We start from the raw sequence: 16,600 nt of genomic DNA on the forward strand, positions 1-16,600 counted from the left end.
TTACGTATTGTAATAAATAACAAACACACAAATAATAATAATTATAATGGATATGGTAAAAAATTAATAATTACGTCGGTATATAAGTAAGAACGGCTGACGATTTTTTGTGCCGCCCAGAATTCGAATACAACCTTTCGCCGTGTCCTGTTCGCACGCGTAGCCAAGATTGCTAACAACGAATCGATAATTACTATCGGTTTTAACCATTATCAACTGGTTTCGCGTGCCTTCGCGACAATTCGACTAACTTGTACTACGCGTAATAATATCCGTGCATTTCGCGGTAATAAAGTAACCAATCGATACGCGCCGCCTTTCTATCTATCCACCCTTTCCTTTTTCACCCCTTTTTCGCCTCTCTACTTACACCCTATGCGACAATGCGACAATGTGACAATTTTTCTCGATACCGTTCACGCGAATACGCGTACGCGCGCGCACGTATGTGTGTGTGCGTGTGTGTCTGTATCTGAGAGTGAGCGAGTGAATGAGCGAGGGTGTGAGCGAACGCGCGCGTGTCTGAGTACGTGTGAATATGCGAGTACGTGTGCCCGAGTACATGTCCGTATATCCGTCTGTATGAACGCGTATGTCCCTCTTATGCAGCTTCCGAGTCTCTCTTTCTCTCTCTTTCGCGCGCGCAACCGTACTTCTCGTTGTCAGAGATGATCGTCTTTCGCGTATATCTTGCACGTTTTTCGCTTGTCCGATCGTTAAGTTCTCTTTTGCTCGAAATAAGTTATTCGCGAATTGTCCGTGGCCGATCTCGGGTTTGTGTGTACGGGGCTCGGGACACGCTGGAATATGTTTCGCGATCAGGAGCGGGTCGGAACTCGTTCGAATTCACCTGAAAGGCATACGAACAACGAAACAGCCGTAAGCTTTGCTCGAAGAGTATCCGACGACAACGTACAGTTTCGTGTGTTTACGATTTTTCCTCCGTTTAACTGTAAAATAATACTGAAGTGTGCACATGGTGCCTATCACATATGTCTACGTAGTCTCTCTTTCCACAGTCGCTCTAATAATCACGCGCACGATCAGCCGCACACATTTTTCTTCCGCTATTTTTTTTTCTTTTTTCTTCTTTCTTTCTTTCTTGTTGCTTTCTCTTTTAATCGTTATACGCACTTACAACTCGCGACCCAGAGAAGAGATTCTCTGTCTTCTCTGTTTCGCTGTTTCGCCTCGCTTTCGCACTCATTCCCTAGATTTCTCGCTAGCATTTCATTGGCTTACTCGCTCTTCTTCTCGTCAACAGAGTGGATAAAAAATTGTTAAAACCAGTTTCCACGTGGTCATACCGCTTCGTATGCCCTCCGCTTCTTACCCAATTTTTCACATGTCATTGATACAAGTAAAGTCATTGAAGATAATCTGTAATCAGCTTAACTTCTACGTGTAAATCATTCGAGTAACCTTAAACGATATCTGTTGGTTCGTTGCTAGCATGAGAAACGACCCCGATTAAACGCGTCTAAAAGTAAAAAATCGTAATACGAAATTTCAGGCAAATCATCGTTGATTCTTCGTAAGTAAAAAAGTAAAATATCTTGATTATAATTACTTCTGTAAAATACAATATACGAGGGGGGGGGGGGGGCTAAACTCACGGTATAACCCGTCGAAGCAGTTATAAACTCTTTCGAAACACCCTGTATATATATGTATATGTATATATATACATATATATGTGATATATATGTATATGTATATATAATATATATATGTATATGTATATATAATATATATAATATATAACATATAATATATATATATGTGTGTATATATATATGTATATATAATATTAATAATCAATAATATTAGTTTGTATCGTACAGGCTATTTTGGGGCTGAAAGCCTGTGGTTTCTCTAATATCTTTGCTTAACCTCCTTACGGAATCCATACGCTTTCTCCCATCGTTACGTTATACTTACAAGTTATTCTTTAATAATATATTTAATCTCGCTTTTGCTAGGTGCAGCAAGGTGTCACGTAACGGAATTTACCATCTTTTCTCTTGCCGTTTCCTCACCTCTCTTTGCATATCTCTTTTCTTTTTTTTTTTTTTTGTCTTTTTTTCTCATTTTCTTAAGATTCATTAACGAAATAATCATCGTAAATGTATTATAGCTTTACGTTAATTTTTGTTTGTTTCTTCGTTACCATTACTTTTACAGTTTAATACGTTAGCTTTTTTTCTCTTTATCTATCGTAGATTTGTCTGTGGCTATCCCTGATGTGTTAGTTACCCTGCGCTTCCGTCTGGTTGTCGAAATATTGTTGCGAAATTGTGGTCTACGATTAAAATTTCGTCGTTTGTCCCGTGTTTCGAATACGAATTTTGTTCCTCTTTCCTTGTTTCTCGTTTCTTAGCATCTGCTCGTTTCCACTCGTTCGTTCCACCCCTTGTTTCGCACTGGCCGAATAAGGTTCGCGTTTCCGGGAGCTCACCAAGATTTACGATCGAACGGACACGCGCGGCTTCGTCTTTTCCTCTAGCTAACTTGCCGAGCTTTCCGGCGATTCGGCCGGTCATTGAGTTTATATCCGCGTGCTTTAGGTGGCGCGTTGTTTCTCTCGAGTGGGGAAATCTCGATTTGAAGAAGAATTATCGCGACAAAACAAAGCGAAAGAAAGGGAACGAAGCGTCGCTAACGATCGAGGGTACAGTTACGTATTTACAGATCAATGTACAGTCGTCTGTCTGTCCGTAGAGGATATCGCAGCGGTTGGCGGGAGTAGCGCGTGTACTGGGACAATTCGTGGCCGCGATACTTCTTGCGTGGCAAGAGAAAAAAGAGAGAATCTTGGCAAGCTCGCACCACCCTGCGCGCGATTATTACGTAAACCCCGTTCCACCCTATACTCCGGCAATCGTAACGTGATTTTACGAATGCACGTAATTCCGGTGGTCGCGAACGTTTCTTTACCGCTTTCGAAACCCTATCGAGGACCGACGCAAACGGCTCGCGCGAAAGTGACGTCTATCCGTAACGAATATCGTTGTATCAAACTGAACTATATCAGCGGTTAACATCGAACAGATAAGGTAAAATAATGGTAGTCAATTGGAAGCTCGTTTCGACGCGCTTCAACGGCGGCAGCAAGACGATCCATAGATACGAGGTATTACGTGATTGGTCGATTGATTTCGTTTTAATCGTGGAAGCATGACCGATAATAAGCACGGTGGAGCAACGTTCGGCTAGCGTCGATTCAGATAAAAAGAGATATACAGCTACGTCGGAAAAATAGAGATTGGCGTAAAATTAAAAGACAACGTTTCGGATTATTGCGTATGATTGTCAAACGAGTAACGATCGTTCAACGCGTCAGCTTGCTGCCACCGAGCGCGAATTGCAACAGGTATGTTAACGATCCGCGTATTAAACTATGGTTCGAGTCTTGTAAACCTTAACTCGTGTACATCACAGGCTACCAGGATGTTTTCAAAGTATTATAGTAAGTAAGCGCGTGTGCGTCTCTTCCTCTCTCCGTTTCTCTCTTTTTCTCTTTCATTGGCGCGTATGTCACTTTCTCAACGAGAAGTCTGCAAGTATACGGAGTATTGTTCGACGATTTTTCCTATTTCACGTAGGGCGGCCGTTGCATTTGCTTTAGCCGTTTTACAGTACTATTATTTGGTATGATCGCTGTTGTAGCAGGAACTATTTATAGCGACGATACGAGGAGAGTCGTGTGTCTCGCCCACCAGCCAAAGTCTCCGCTTCCAAGCACCTAGTTGCGTTTCTTATCGACCGAAGGGTAGATGAATTTTTGGTCAGGACGCGTAGCAAGCGCGTAACGGGGGAACGAGCACCAGAAAAGACACCGTCGATGACTCTTCTTCCTTCGAGCTGTCTCCGGACGAGCCGCTAATTTAACCAAGAAGAAGATACGAGAGAATTTCGCCGGTACGCTCGACCGAGTTTCGCGATCGACGGACAAAGGGAGTTGAACGTCGATATTTTTGTCGACGGAGTAAGACGGAAAAAGACGGAGAAAGACGGAGAAAGAAAGTCAGATGAGAAGAACGGGCGGTGGTGGGTCATAAGCGTGGACCTTGCAAGGTGGAACGTCCGTCGAGCTTACACCCCGGTAGCTGTAAACCCGGCGTGGTAGTCAGTCTTGCGAGAAGAGAAGAATTTCGCGGGAATACCGAGGGCACGCGGCCTATCGTTCTGCTCGTTTATATGGAAGTATCGACGTGTCTGACGTGTACGCGTCTCGAGAAATCGTTAAAAGGGATGGTCGGTTTGAATCGGACGTGTACGCATCCGTGGTACTTCGACGAAGACGACGATCGGCGTGTGACCGCGCTACGATATCACGCGTAAAACGTTCTCTTTTTTTAATCCGGACCATTTTGTTGAAGTAGCGTTGGTGCCGACTGCGGTGGTTGCGGCTGCAGCGATTCGTGATGATGGTGACGGTGATGATGGTGATGAGGATGATGATGATGATCAACCGGCGATGGCGTTTGACTGCTCCGTGAAGTATTAAGATCGCCTCCTGTGCTACTGTTGCCGCCACCGCCGCCCCCGCTTCCGCTTGCGCTGCCGCTTGCACTGCCGCTTGCACTGCCGCTTGCGCTGCTGCTTGCACTCCCGCTTGCGCTACCGCTACCACTCCCGCTTGCGCTCCCGCTCCCGCTCCCGCTCCCGCACCCACTCGTGCTAGCGGGATTCGCTGACGGGTCGAAGGCCTTTTGTTCGCTTGGAGGAAGTAAATGCACCATACTAACTGGAACGGGGAACGCGGCGGCGGCAAAGTCAGGAAAGAAACCCTGTGGTAGATTAGCGCCGAGCAACGAATGATGAGGAAATACACCGTCGTCACCCGGGTGCGGCGGTAGACCGGCGAGCGGATGAGCCATCTGCGTCGGCGGCTGGGCGGTCTTAACGTTGTTGTTCAATGAATTCATTACTACTTCGCCCGTTGTCGAGCCCGTGCAGTCCCTTCTCAGTTGTTCGAGTTTCAAACTTTTCCCGTATTTACCTCGCACGTACATCAATAGACTGTTGTACGGTATACCGAAGATTCTGCTTGCTTGCGACGTGGTCATCTTCTTGTTCCAAACGTGCTGCAACGCCTCGGTCAGCTCCGCGTTCGTCCAAGACCGTGGCGGTCCGCCCCTGGGTGCGCTGTGCTGACCTTTCGGCCTTCCCACCGGTAGTCCTCGAGCGCTGTGGTCTCCCCATCTGCGCGCCGCGTCACCGTCGCTCCTCTGTTTCTTTGGTTTTTTTCCCGAATGATGGCCACTCATAGCCGCCGCGCCGAAAAGTCCGTGCAACGTTTCCGGTTTAAAACTATCGTGAAGATCCGCCAAAAGGGATCCTCTATCGAGAGCACCCGCGTGAGGAAACAGTCCACCACCTAGAGACGCAACACCGTCCAATGGGAACATGTTCGCGACGGAACTTCGCCGTGGTGTCAACGGAGATTCTTGTTGCTGCTGCTGTTGTTGTTGTTGCTGCTGTTGCTGCTGCTGTTGTTGATACGAATGAGTTCTATTAGTCCCGTGTGGGCTGCCGTCCTGCGGATGATGACCCTGAGGTGGAGGCGGCAATTGGCTCTGTGGATGATTCGGTAACCACTGGTTCGTTATTTGGCCTAGGCTCAGCAGGTAGTCGTTCTGATGATGCGGTGGTGTCAGCGACAAGGCCGACAACGTCGGTAAGCCCGCGGCGGCGGCGGCCGCCGCCGCTACTGCCGCAGCAGACGGAATATCTTGGAGGGAACCATCGGGATGCAGCAGACTCGTGCCGGTTAACGGAGATCCCCTCGGACTACTGGCCGCCTCGCTGCTCTCCGCTTTTACGTTGTGATGGTCGACTCCATTGGGTGACGACCTCTTCATCGAAAGATTTTCCGCCTCTTCCTCTTGATGTAGGTGGTTCTGCATGCTCGAGTTCGAGCGCTGTTGGTGCTGTAGGTGTTGTTGGTGTTGCGATTGTTGATTAATACCGGCCAGATTCAATCCACTCGCCAACGGACTAAGACTCGGCGGTGGATGAGGTCGACTGAGATCCTGCGGCACCAATTCGCCGGATCTTCTTCGCGGCCGAGCCTGTTTTCGTCGAGGTAGCAACGGCGACCCGCAATTCTCTCGCGGTTCGCGCATCCCGAAGTTCAAATGGCTCATGTGTGGTAACCTATCGCGATGGTCCCTGCTAGGGTGAAAAATGGCGGGTCTCACTGACGGCACCGGCTCTCGCGTGGACGGCGGCGCCGTGATTTCCGAAACGTTATCGTCCTCCTCTGGAGTCTCTTGCCTGGCGCCCTCGGGTGTCGACGGCTCGCCAAGTAGCAGATCGGCGGTCGGCGTTTCCGGCGGCGATGTCAGCCTCGTTTCCGACGAAGCTAATCCACGCACCTGCAGACTCTCCGCGGCTCTCATCAGTCCTGCGAGTTCCTCGCGACCGACCCTCACCTCGCCACGGTACATAAAGTCGATCAGCGCCGCTACTTCGTGACCGGGGAAGTCCTTCAGTACGATCACCGGATGTTTGCAGGGGTGCTCGGCAAATATTCTTTCGAAGAATGGGCTGCAAATTCAAACGTTTCGATTTACATTGTGATTCGATAAATTTACTCGATCGCTAATATTATTTCACTAAACGCATCGTTATCTCCGTCGATGTCGATTCGCGATTAAACGTACGTCGCCCCCGCGTTACCGTTTCTGCCGAATCTGTTTCTAATCGGTTATCCACGCTGTACGTTTAATATTCGTACGATCGAAGAGCAACACGACCGGAGTAACTCCGTTATGTCGTTCTTCGGTCCTTTTATTCCTCCTAAGACGATTACGTTTCATCTACACCGCCATTGTCAAACGCGCGACCCTTGCTTACAACGAGAACCGAGTATGCAAGATCTTTACGATGCCGGAAAAGAAATTTCTGCAAACTGTACCAGTTATTCGTGTACTTACAGTGTGTTCGTTACAGAGTTACCGTTTTAAAATCCTGACGAATATCCCACTAGAATGTAAATGCAAGCGGTAAATTTGTAATCGCTGCCGCGGTGTTCGTATTTCGCCATCAAACTATTTACGCGAAATATGGATTATCGATTACCACCTTGTGTGCCATGCACGAATAAACAACGCAGCGATCACCGACTTTCTAGAAGAGCGACGCGTCTCGGAAATCTCGCGTCGCAGTCGCAAGAGACGGGGGCATTCGCAACTATAAACGGGCGATAAGCGAAGGAAATTATTCGCTGCTTGAAACGTATGTCCCCTCCGTTGTAGTTTGGGCAATCGGCAAGAGAGCGGCGGTAACTCGATTTGCTGGCAGAAACCACGGGCAAAAAGTTGCAACGAGAATTAGTAGCGTTTCCATATGAAACTTACGCTCGTGGTTGTGTAGAAGATCGAATAATGAGACTACCAATATGTGTAGTCGTTAATGTATTTAAAACAGATCTCGTCGCGAAACGGTATGTATACAGTCGTTTAGTCACAGTTTATAATAAATCGTTTGCGATCGCGTTTGTTTGTTTATAATCGTCAGGAGAAAGTCAAAAGATTCAAATTCGTCTTGTTTTACGGTTACATGTAGCGGCGGCATTGTTTCTCTCGGAATTCGTTACTCCTTACAATATCTGTGACCTAACGATCTTGATACTCCGAGGCAAAACAACAACATGATTTGAATCAAATTCTAATTATTGTGCCGCTACAGTTGCTTTTACGTGGTACGTTGCGCGTGGTGCCGAGAACATTGCCGCGTTGCGTACAACGAAACTGACCAACAAGCCGCGAACAAACGAACAGGCGAGTGTCTCGACGGACGAAGAACGTATCGTTCGATAGAGATCGACACGGGGGGAAGACGATGGTAGCGAGTATAAAGTGTAAAAGAGACGCGTGTACGTCTATGAGGACATTTAGGTAATATTAGGAGATATTAAATTATCTATGCTGGATGCGTTAATTTTACGAGTAGTGACTAAGCTTCGTTCGAAGCTATTCCGTACTTGAGCTTCTTATACCACGCGAGTTTATCAAGTATATCAACGATTTCTACCAACCACGTAATAACATTTCCCTATCAATAATATTTTTACCAAACGTATATTACAAATCGATATTTAAGATATATAAAGGGTGAAATATTTCTAGAATCTTCAGCAGCAGATACGATGGGCCGTCGGAAAGTTGGAAGCCGAGCTTGAATCTTTCCCAATTTGACGCCAGATATCGTCCGAGTAATCGTCGCCGATTCTAATGCTGAAACTTCAAACGAACAGCATTTTTTCGTAATTTTATCGTCGAGAACGAAAGGAATTCGCATTTTCGGCACTGGTAATTCAAAGTTGAGAAAATGGTCGTTGAGAAAACTTTGAGCTTTTATTAACGCCTATCCCCGTTAACGAACTATCTGAAACGCGTAAATTTGTCAAATAAATAATTTACAAGCTGTAACGCGAGGTAAGGCGGAATACGAATCACCGAACGATAGAAATTGTTGTCAAAATTTACTGTTGCAATTTTTGTAACGACGAGAAAGAACAAACTATGTAATTTTTATCGTCGATATTTTTATTTTACTGCAGATAGGTAGATATTTTCGCCCAGCGTTGTTATTGTATTACATACTGATAATTTAGCGAAACAAAGCCATCTTCGTCGGCAGTGATGATTCGTCAATGTTGTTTACTCGACGTATGTCATACTGTTTACATAAATAAGTAGACACGTGAGTCATGCTCGGACCACAGGTATATATGCAAGTGTAAATCGGTGCTATTCAATTTCTAATATGACTAATACGTACGACGTGGCTTTATCCGCCTGACCATCGTAACTCGTAACTTCCAACCGTACTTTCCAACACCATCGTACATTTATTTCAATTCTTTGGATATTTACAAACGTACGCGGCATTCTCGTGTTTTACCGTTTCGAAAGTTGATCAACTTCTATAACGGAGCAAAAAGTATAGCTATTTAAATACGGCTAAATGAGTTAGTATCGATGATTTCAGTAAACGTATACATAGGCGCGCAGATAAAATTCTTACTCGTGCTGTACGGTCGACCAACTTTCTTCGAAACGAAATACCGTAGAATATTCGAAGGAAAAACCATCGTTTTCTCAAATCGAGTCGATAAATGATTACCCGCAGTTAAACATATTCTCGATCGTTTGAATACGTCAACGATATTTCGACGGATTTTCGATGAGAAAGAGAGAGAGAGAGAGAGAGAGAGAGTGATCGAACGGCGAGAAAGGGAGCGAATGGGAAGAACGTAAATGAAAATAACGCAAATACAAGTATGTACCGTTGGAGACAACGTATACGTATTAACCGAAAGGCTGCACAGCCTTGAATAGAGTCGGGTTTCTTACCTGCAGGCACTAAGCACAACCTTATGCGCCCTGAGGCTGGTCTCGGCACAGACCAGGGTCACGTCGACAAGTATCTCTGCGTGTAGCAACGCCTCGAATGCCTGAAGTATGTGCGTCTGATGATTGTTCCATCGTAAGGAATAGTGCGACTGCAAAGCCATCCCATCAGGACTGTCTGCGGCGCTCGACATTTTCTGACCGCCGCTCGTGCCGTTAGCGGAGCCACCTTGCTCCGTTTCGTCCTCCTTTGTACCTAGAGGTTCTGCGTTCGTTTCTTTCTTCCATGCACGCACGTGGCCACGCACGTATCGCCAACAATATCTTCCCTTCGACACTATGTTGAACGGCGCTGTACTCCTGAAACGCAAATTACCAAATGTCATTATTAATCCGTGTCTAGAGCTATAGGAATCGAATACAACCGATTGAAAATCTCTGCGAGACAAGAAACGATGCTAACGTTAAGGCAGGAATAAGCAAATAGATGGAAAGTTTGAGCTGTTCGAAAGGAAAATTAGGAAGAGACGTATGCGGTTGGTCGAATATCGTAGAAACGAGAGAAGCTGAATATTTCGAGTTGAACCGGAGATCTATGGTGTTTGCGATGTTAAAACGTTGGCGATGTACCAATGTCTCGTCCCTTTCGTTCTTCCTTCTACATAGCAAAATGTATGGTAAATGTAAATGCTAATATACGATAAATATAGTAAATTAATCCTTTAACCGCTCAACGATGACCGAGCGATGCGTCCGTATGTCGTCGTACACAGTTTTCGACCGCAGTTCAGTTTGTTTCTTCGTACGTCGCGACGCGGCGTCCATACTTCGCATGGACCGTAGTTGTCGATAGTTGTCGATAGTTGTTTCGAATTGTACCACGTCCAATTAAATTATCAAGCTTTTCCATATTCTTCGTAATATTCCTTTTATGAATATTTTGCTTTTCGTACATTTTCCTTTTCTCTTTAATATCGTTCAGCCACGTCCTTGCTTATTACGTATTACGAACAAACAATGTTTACAAGTTTGACGCTAATTGCGATAATCGATCGTTTTAAATCCATTTTATTTAGACGAGAGTAAATCAAATCGATAAAGCTGAACAAAGTGGAAATCAGAAAGCGCGATGAATATTTTATATAGAGCTTTTATATAGTTTCACGGGAGTAGGTACATATAATGTCAATGAACGTTAATTACATTTCTATTTCAAAATATCGCAGTTTCAATTTAAATCGTCATCGATATACAAATTTCGTATACGAGGTTCCTTCTTTTCGCCGAATAACAGTCCGACGTCTTATGGAGAATAAAAGTCAACAGCGTTCTAAATATTTCAGATGCATCTCGATTTTCTCACAGTTCTTTGATAAATATACGATCGACGAATAGTTTTAACCTTATTTTCTGGTAAGCAAAAGCAATATTTTCACGATCTAATCGGCTACATTTACGACACTAATGAGCTTAATCGCTTCTCCGATATCTTCGTCTTGCGGTAGCACCGCTTAAAAATCATTCGAGTTATTTTAAACGGATAAATGAAATAATATTATGTCAAAGAGATTGAAGAATTTGAAATGGTCCTCTGTGAAATTATACATATACATATGCATATACGCGATATTAGCAAATCGTTAAAAAAACGCGCTAGATAGAAAGCGTGCGTTGTTACGGAACTTGGTACGATCAAACGATACTTTGCTCCATGTACGAAAGTTTCTGAGAATGCGACCAACGAGATCCGACTACGAGTTTTACGAAAAAGATCCGACAAAGATTCGTTGTCTAATCTTATTAGATTTTATATTTACCATACTCGCACAGTTTGTCATCAAGACAAATCTATCGATCGTTGGAATGGTGTTGCGGAATATTTATAGGCACGCGGCAAGAATGTTTCACGAATGCAAAGCTTATTACGTTTGATAAAGGTTTTCAGCAGAACGTAAAAGGAGAACAACGTTAACTATCGGCGAATTAAATTCAATCGGGCGGCGATTTAGCTGTAACGCGTGTAATTTTCTAGAGAAGCTCGTGCATCTATATGACGATGTACCGCGCATTATTACCCGGAGAAAAAGAGATTTATTGATTTCCGTTGTACGGATTTATTAGTCGGCCAACGAAAATTACTCGAATTTGCAATTTTACACGGAATACGTTTACACGCGGCAAACGTTGATCGAACTCGGATGCTCCAGGATGTATACGAATTAATTAAAATTATTTGAACGAATTATTTGACGCAAAAACGACACGTTCTCGTGACTTTCGTATACGGTGTTACGGTATCGATTCTATATTTACTTTCGTTGCTTTTCCACAGGAGAATAAATTATTTGTAAACAAAATATTCGTAATATGGCGATAGTTGAATGGAAAAAAGGGTGAACGGCGATGACAATTACTAATCGGTGAATCGTTTGTTGAAAAATAATCATACGTATCGTACGTATCACACGTATCTAGTAACAGTAAAATTTCGATTAAAGACGATGCTAAGCTAATTTCAAGCTAATGACAAGCTAAATTCGAAGTAGGCCATTGGCTTAATATATATATGTATACGCATACGACGATGTATGATATATGAAAAAAATTGGGTTCCTTGTCATCAAAGATTCGATATATCCTTTATGGAATTATGGAAACGAGAGGATAAAATTAATAGCGGAATTAATTATGAAAATAAACGGATAATACGTAAATGAACTCGAAACGATGGTTACGAGGATCTTTGCCTAGGCAAAGATATCGTGTACAACTTTGGAACATTACGGAGAATCAAGGTTATACGATATACGGTAGTAAAGAGACTTTGGAGTAAGTTGGAGAATGCAGAAAAAGTTCGTCCTTTAGCGCCTTACTCTCGATGTTTACGATACGAGTCAACAACTCTATTTTGAAACAATGTACGATTCAACATCTCATTGACAAAACTCCGTGAGGTGCATGTAGTATTGTTATTGGATCGGAATACGTTATTCGGTACGGTTTACAGTACGTATGAAAGAAGGAATTCAGCGGCTTACGGAGGTTCTTACTGTTCTTTCTGTTCGCGGGAACAAAGCGTCGAGAAATCAAAGTTCACGGCAGGGCTACCACATTGCGATCGGACAGCCAGAGGACCAATGAATTGGCGTATCGCTGCTTGGATTATTCGCTTGTAGTGGCAAACCTGACGTAACGTTTAAACACCGAAACTCGCCGGAATTTCAGACCGTGCGTTATTCCTACACGCGGCTGGCTGTCAGTCGGAAGGGAAAAGAACGTAAAAAGAGGGAAATCGTTGGAGTTTCGATTGGCCGAGAGTGGACCCGCAGGCTTCGCGAAACCGCGGTACGTCACTGTGCGCCTGCCGAAAACTCACCGCAAGTTTGTTGTCAAACTCGCACGTGTTCGGAAAAAGTACAACACGGTGTCTGCAGATACGGCCCGTGTTATCGTTCTCCTTTTTTCTTATCTCTTGCTGTACGTTTACACTGGCGTCGAGCAGTTTTGCGAGCGTGGACTAGACTCGGACGAGAGAATATACGGAACGCGGATGATTTCGTCGTTCGTGGCATCCTCTACGAATCTCGAGAAAATCGACGGCTAACCTCTATCTTACGAGAAAGTTTCCGACTCGTTTGTTCGTCTTCTTCTAAATCGCGGAAGAAATGATAACAGCGTTGCGTTAAAAGAAAAGTTGTACGTTCTTTCTTTGCCAATGTTTGGCAACTTGGTGGCGATCATCGTACAACGTTCCATCGTACTGGCTCCCTCGGATCTTGAAAAGATGAATTCTATCGGAACGGGACTCTGAGGTAATTTATCGATAAATAATTTATTCGATAGCGAAATTTCGCGGATAATGTAAATCTGAAAAGGTGATACGTTCGAAAGCGAGCTTCTCTAATTCGTATCTGTTCTCGCGTTCATCGCAGAAACACGCAGTCTGATAACTTCGAAACAAAGTTAAAAAGACACAATACGTTTTAGTTTTGCATGCTTGGCGTTAAACGACTATAACAACCATTGGCCGTGTTTCGCAACTATTACGTTGATTCTTGCTTATTCTAAGTATACTACTATACGTACGATGACTTGTCAACGAAAGAGCGTATATTCGAGCGTATATTCGAGCGATTGGTTAAACTTTTTGTCGTGCAAAAATCCGGCAAAATAGGACGAATCCTGGTTTTGTCGAGTATATGAACGGCCAACGATGGGGGTAACGATAATTTCACCGCGTGAAAATGTGATTCGGTGGACAGAGGGAGCAGAATAAGAAATTACGGTTAGAGATATGGACAAAAGGAATCGTCGTAGACGTTACCGGCGCGACGTAGTAATTTGCAAACGATCTCTTTTCGTTTGTCGTTGCTTGGAGAAACGAAATGCTAGCCAGCTGAGCGAGTGAAACTGGTCAACCGGACTACTTAAATTTGTTACCTTGCTGTAGCTCGAACCAGACACGCGCGATTGTTTTGATGTGCCGGTAGCAGTTATCGACACTGCCGGACGAGATCGATTTACCGACCGATCGATCTTTTTTCACGTTTACCGTGGACGACGTTACACCTAAGACTGGTAACTAAGTTCAGGGTGCGTTTCTCGCGCGAAATTGGTCACGACGACAAGAAAGACAGAAAGCACATAACACTGGATTCCGATGACAAATGGATCGCGTTACGAGTTGGAAAAGTGGCGGGGCAACTGCTCCATTTGCTGCAGGGCCGATCCTTCTCGCACTATTTCTCGCACTGATACAGGGTAGAACGACGAGGTATCGGCGACGAGGAGTTGCAGAGACGACGAAAAGCGTAAACGTGCTGCACTGATCCGATGAGGAAAACGCGCGTATACTTGGAGGGAGGTTTCGTTGGCGGGAAAACGAAAGACTGGCGGCAGACCGCGTGGTTGCTGCCGTGTATAAGCGAGGAGGAAGAGGAGACGGATAGAAAGCGCGCGCGGGAGAGGACACAAGAGCGTGGCGCCCCTAAACGATCAGCTGATTTCTCACTGTCATCCACCACCGTCTTCTCGATAACGTCACAAACATGTTCGTTGGTACGTAGATTCGGCTCCTTCGCGCGGTATCCTATCACTCGGTTGACACTCGGTCACTGTAAATCGGCAGCTGGTTGTTTGCCACGCGAGATAATTATTCGATTTCACCATGCGATCACTGGGCTGGCTGTGACTTCTCCGACCAAGAAGTAGATCGACCCACGCGACTCGGTCAACTATTAACTATTTCGAGGGAAAAACTTGCGAGGAGAAAATTTGAACGGAAAACTCGGGCGTCGCTAAAGAAACGTTAAGAGAAAACTGACCGTATCGTGTGGCTTGCGTGTGCGGCACAGCGGCGTCGGCGACGGCCGGTGAGTGAATGCGCCGTGACGTTAGGCGCCCCTCCTAAGATCCCCGCCCCTCTCGCTCCTTAAACATCTCCCTCCCACACGACGCGTCATCTCTCTTTTCCCGCACGATACATGCCGCCGCTCGCTTGCTCTCACGCTAACCAACCAACCTCCCTCTCTCTTACCGGCCGCCTGCCCCCTTTCGCCCGCCAACCCCTTTCCCATATGCTTTCTCCTCTTCGTCGCTTTACCGCGCCCCGCGCGCAATCCTACCACCACCTCTCACCACCCCTAGCGTGTGTCCTGCCGCTCCAACCAACATTCGCGGACCGCCAACTACCCCTTTCCTTCCTTTCTACTTCGGCCAAATCTACCGTTCCATGCGAGACGCGCTCCTTCTTGTTGCCCTAACTCGCGCCTTTCCTTCCCCCGGCTATCTATCCTCTCTCTACCCAGCGCTTTGCTTCGCACCACCGTTCCTCGCTAGCTACCACGAATCCACGCGTTCATCCGCCAGCCGATGCAACCGATAAGAAAAGTTGCACGTGCACGCGACCGATTCCACGTTTCTCCACGTTTCTCCTCGTTTTGCCCCATTTCCAAACGCCAGCATGCCGTCAGACAGTATGTTTTCTTGGTAGTTTCGCTCGATCGTACCGGCTTCCATCGAGACAGCCGCATACGGCCGTTTCGTCCGAATTCCATCTCTACCTGCGTTGCGTTTCGCAATTACGCAATTACGTACGCAATTACGTACGCGTGGTCGTCGTTCCACGTAATCTTTCGTTTCTTTCGGATCGCTGGAAATTCTTGGATTCGCGTCGTCCAACAACAACGTTGAAACGTGATTGCGCGCGGTCGCCAGCAACGATCCAAGAAAAACGACATCCATGCCTCTTGCGAGTCGCTGGAAACTCGAAATACGCAAGTTCGTAGATCGATGGCCGACCGGAGACGATAAATACGAAGCAGGTGTCGTAAAGATTTCGAGGACGGCGAAAAGCGGAGCACGAGGAGTCAAGGCCGTCGCCAGAGGTAGCACTAAGAGGGTGAATTCCAAGTTCAGCACCTTTCGAAGGTTCTTGGATCGCAACGGGACACCATAGGAAGGTAAGAACTGTAGATAGTTTCCTCCTTCCACTTACAGTCATGCTGTCTCTCTTACGCTTCCGTGTTTCCATCCGTTTATATACTTCCGCCAAATACTTTAGCGTCTCTTATTCTCTCTAGTCGATATTTTTCCACCACACGACATCGCGTTTAACAATTTTCCACGATTTATTATACGTTGTTAGCTTCGATTTATTTTTAGAAATATCGTCCGACAAAAAGTGAGGTTTTTCTATATATAGTAAGCGACCTTTGTATATCGCTGACGAATAATACGCGTATACGATTTAACGTTATTAATCGATTAAGCGATAGATATACGGTTCTCTACATTCGACCATCTTTTCATCGAGAAACGCAACGTATACGTACATTTATGCTTAGTTGTTTCGAAGTAATCGTCGATGAAAATTTGTTAAGCGCTATCGCGCGTATTTGTCGGACGTGGCTGTTTAAAAATGAAGATGAAAAGCACTCTATTAAACATTGGTATTGTCGCAAACACCTTCGAACGTAGTTCGTTGTCCAAAGTTTCGCGGATGAAAGCCAAATCACGTTACTAGTAATTATACCAATAGAATACAAACTTGCACGCCCGTGCCAGCGTGTAATCTCGAACTTGCTGTAATTATATATTCGAAAGGAATATGAAATCTTGGATGAGTTTCGATCGATCGTTGACACGTAAAAAGTCGAAGGACCGTACTTTCGCGTACCCCGTGCGCGATGCGAATCATGGAAAAAAGCGCGCGTCCTTTCGCAGAACAAATTCTT

At 45.3% G+C, this 16,600-nt stretch overlaps 1 protein-coding gene across 1 annotated transcript; it reads right to left on the bottom strand.

Moving 5' to 3' along the window:
• Positions 1 to 4,012: 4,012 nt before the first annotated feature.
• LOC117237883 (protein jim lovell-like) lies at positions 4,013 to 15,442 on the bottom strand. Its single transcript, XM_033502291.1, has 3 exons — positions 14,690 to 15,442; positions 9,369 to 9,725; positions 4,013 to 6,555 (listed from the first exon to the last, which is right to left on the bottom strand). The coding sequence occupies exons 2-3, from the start codon at positions 9,557 to 9,559 to the stop codon at positions 4,359 to 4,361; spliced, it is 2,388 nt and encodes a 795-aa protein (XP_033358182.1). The 5' UTR covers positions 9,560 to 9,725; positions 14,690 to 15,442; the 3' UTR covers positions 4,013 to 4,358.
• Positions 15,443 to 16,600: the final 1,158 nt, after the last annotated feature.

The sequence above is a fragment of the Bombus vosnesenskii genome, unplaced genomic scaffold, assembly GCF_011952255.1.
Source record: "Bombus vosnesenskii isolate JDL3184/JDL3185 unplaced genomic scaffold, Bvos_JDL3184-5_v1.1 scf7180000013403, whole genome shotgun sequence".
In the NCBI taxonomy this organism is placed as follows: domain Eukaryota; kingdom Metazoa; phylum Arthropoda; class Insecta; order Hymenoptera; family Apidae; genus Bombus; species Bombus vosnesenskii.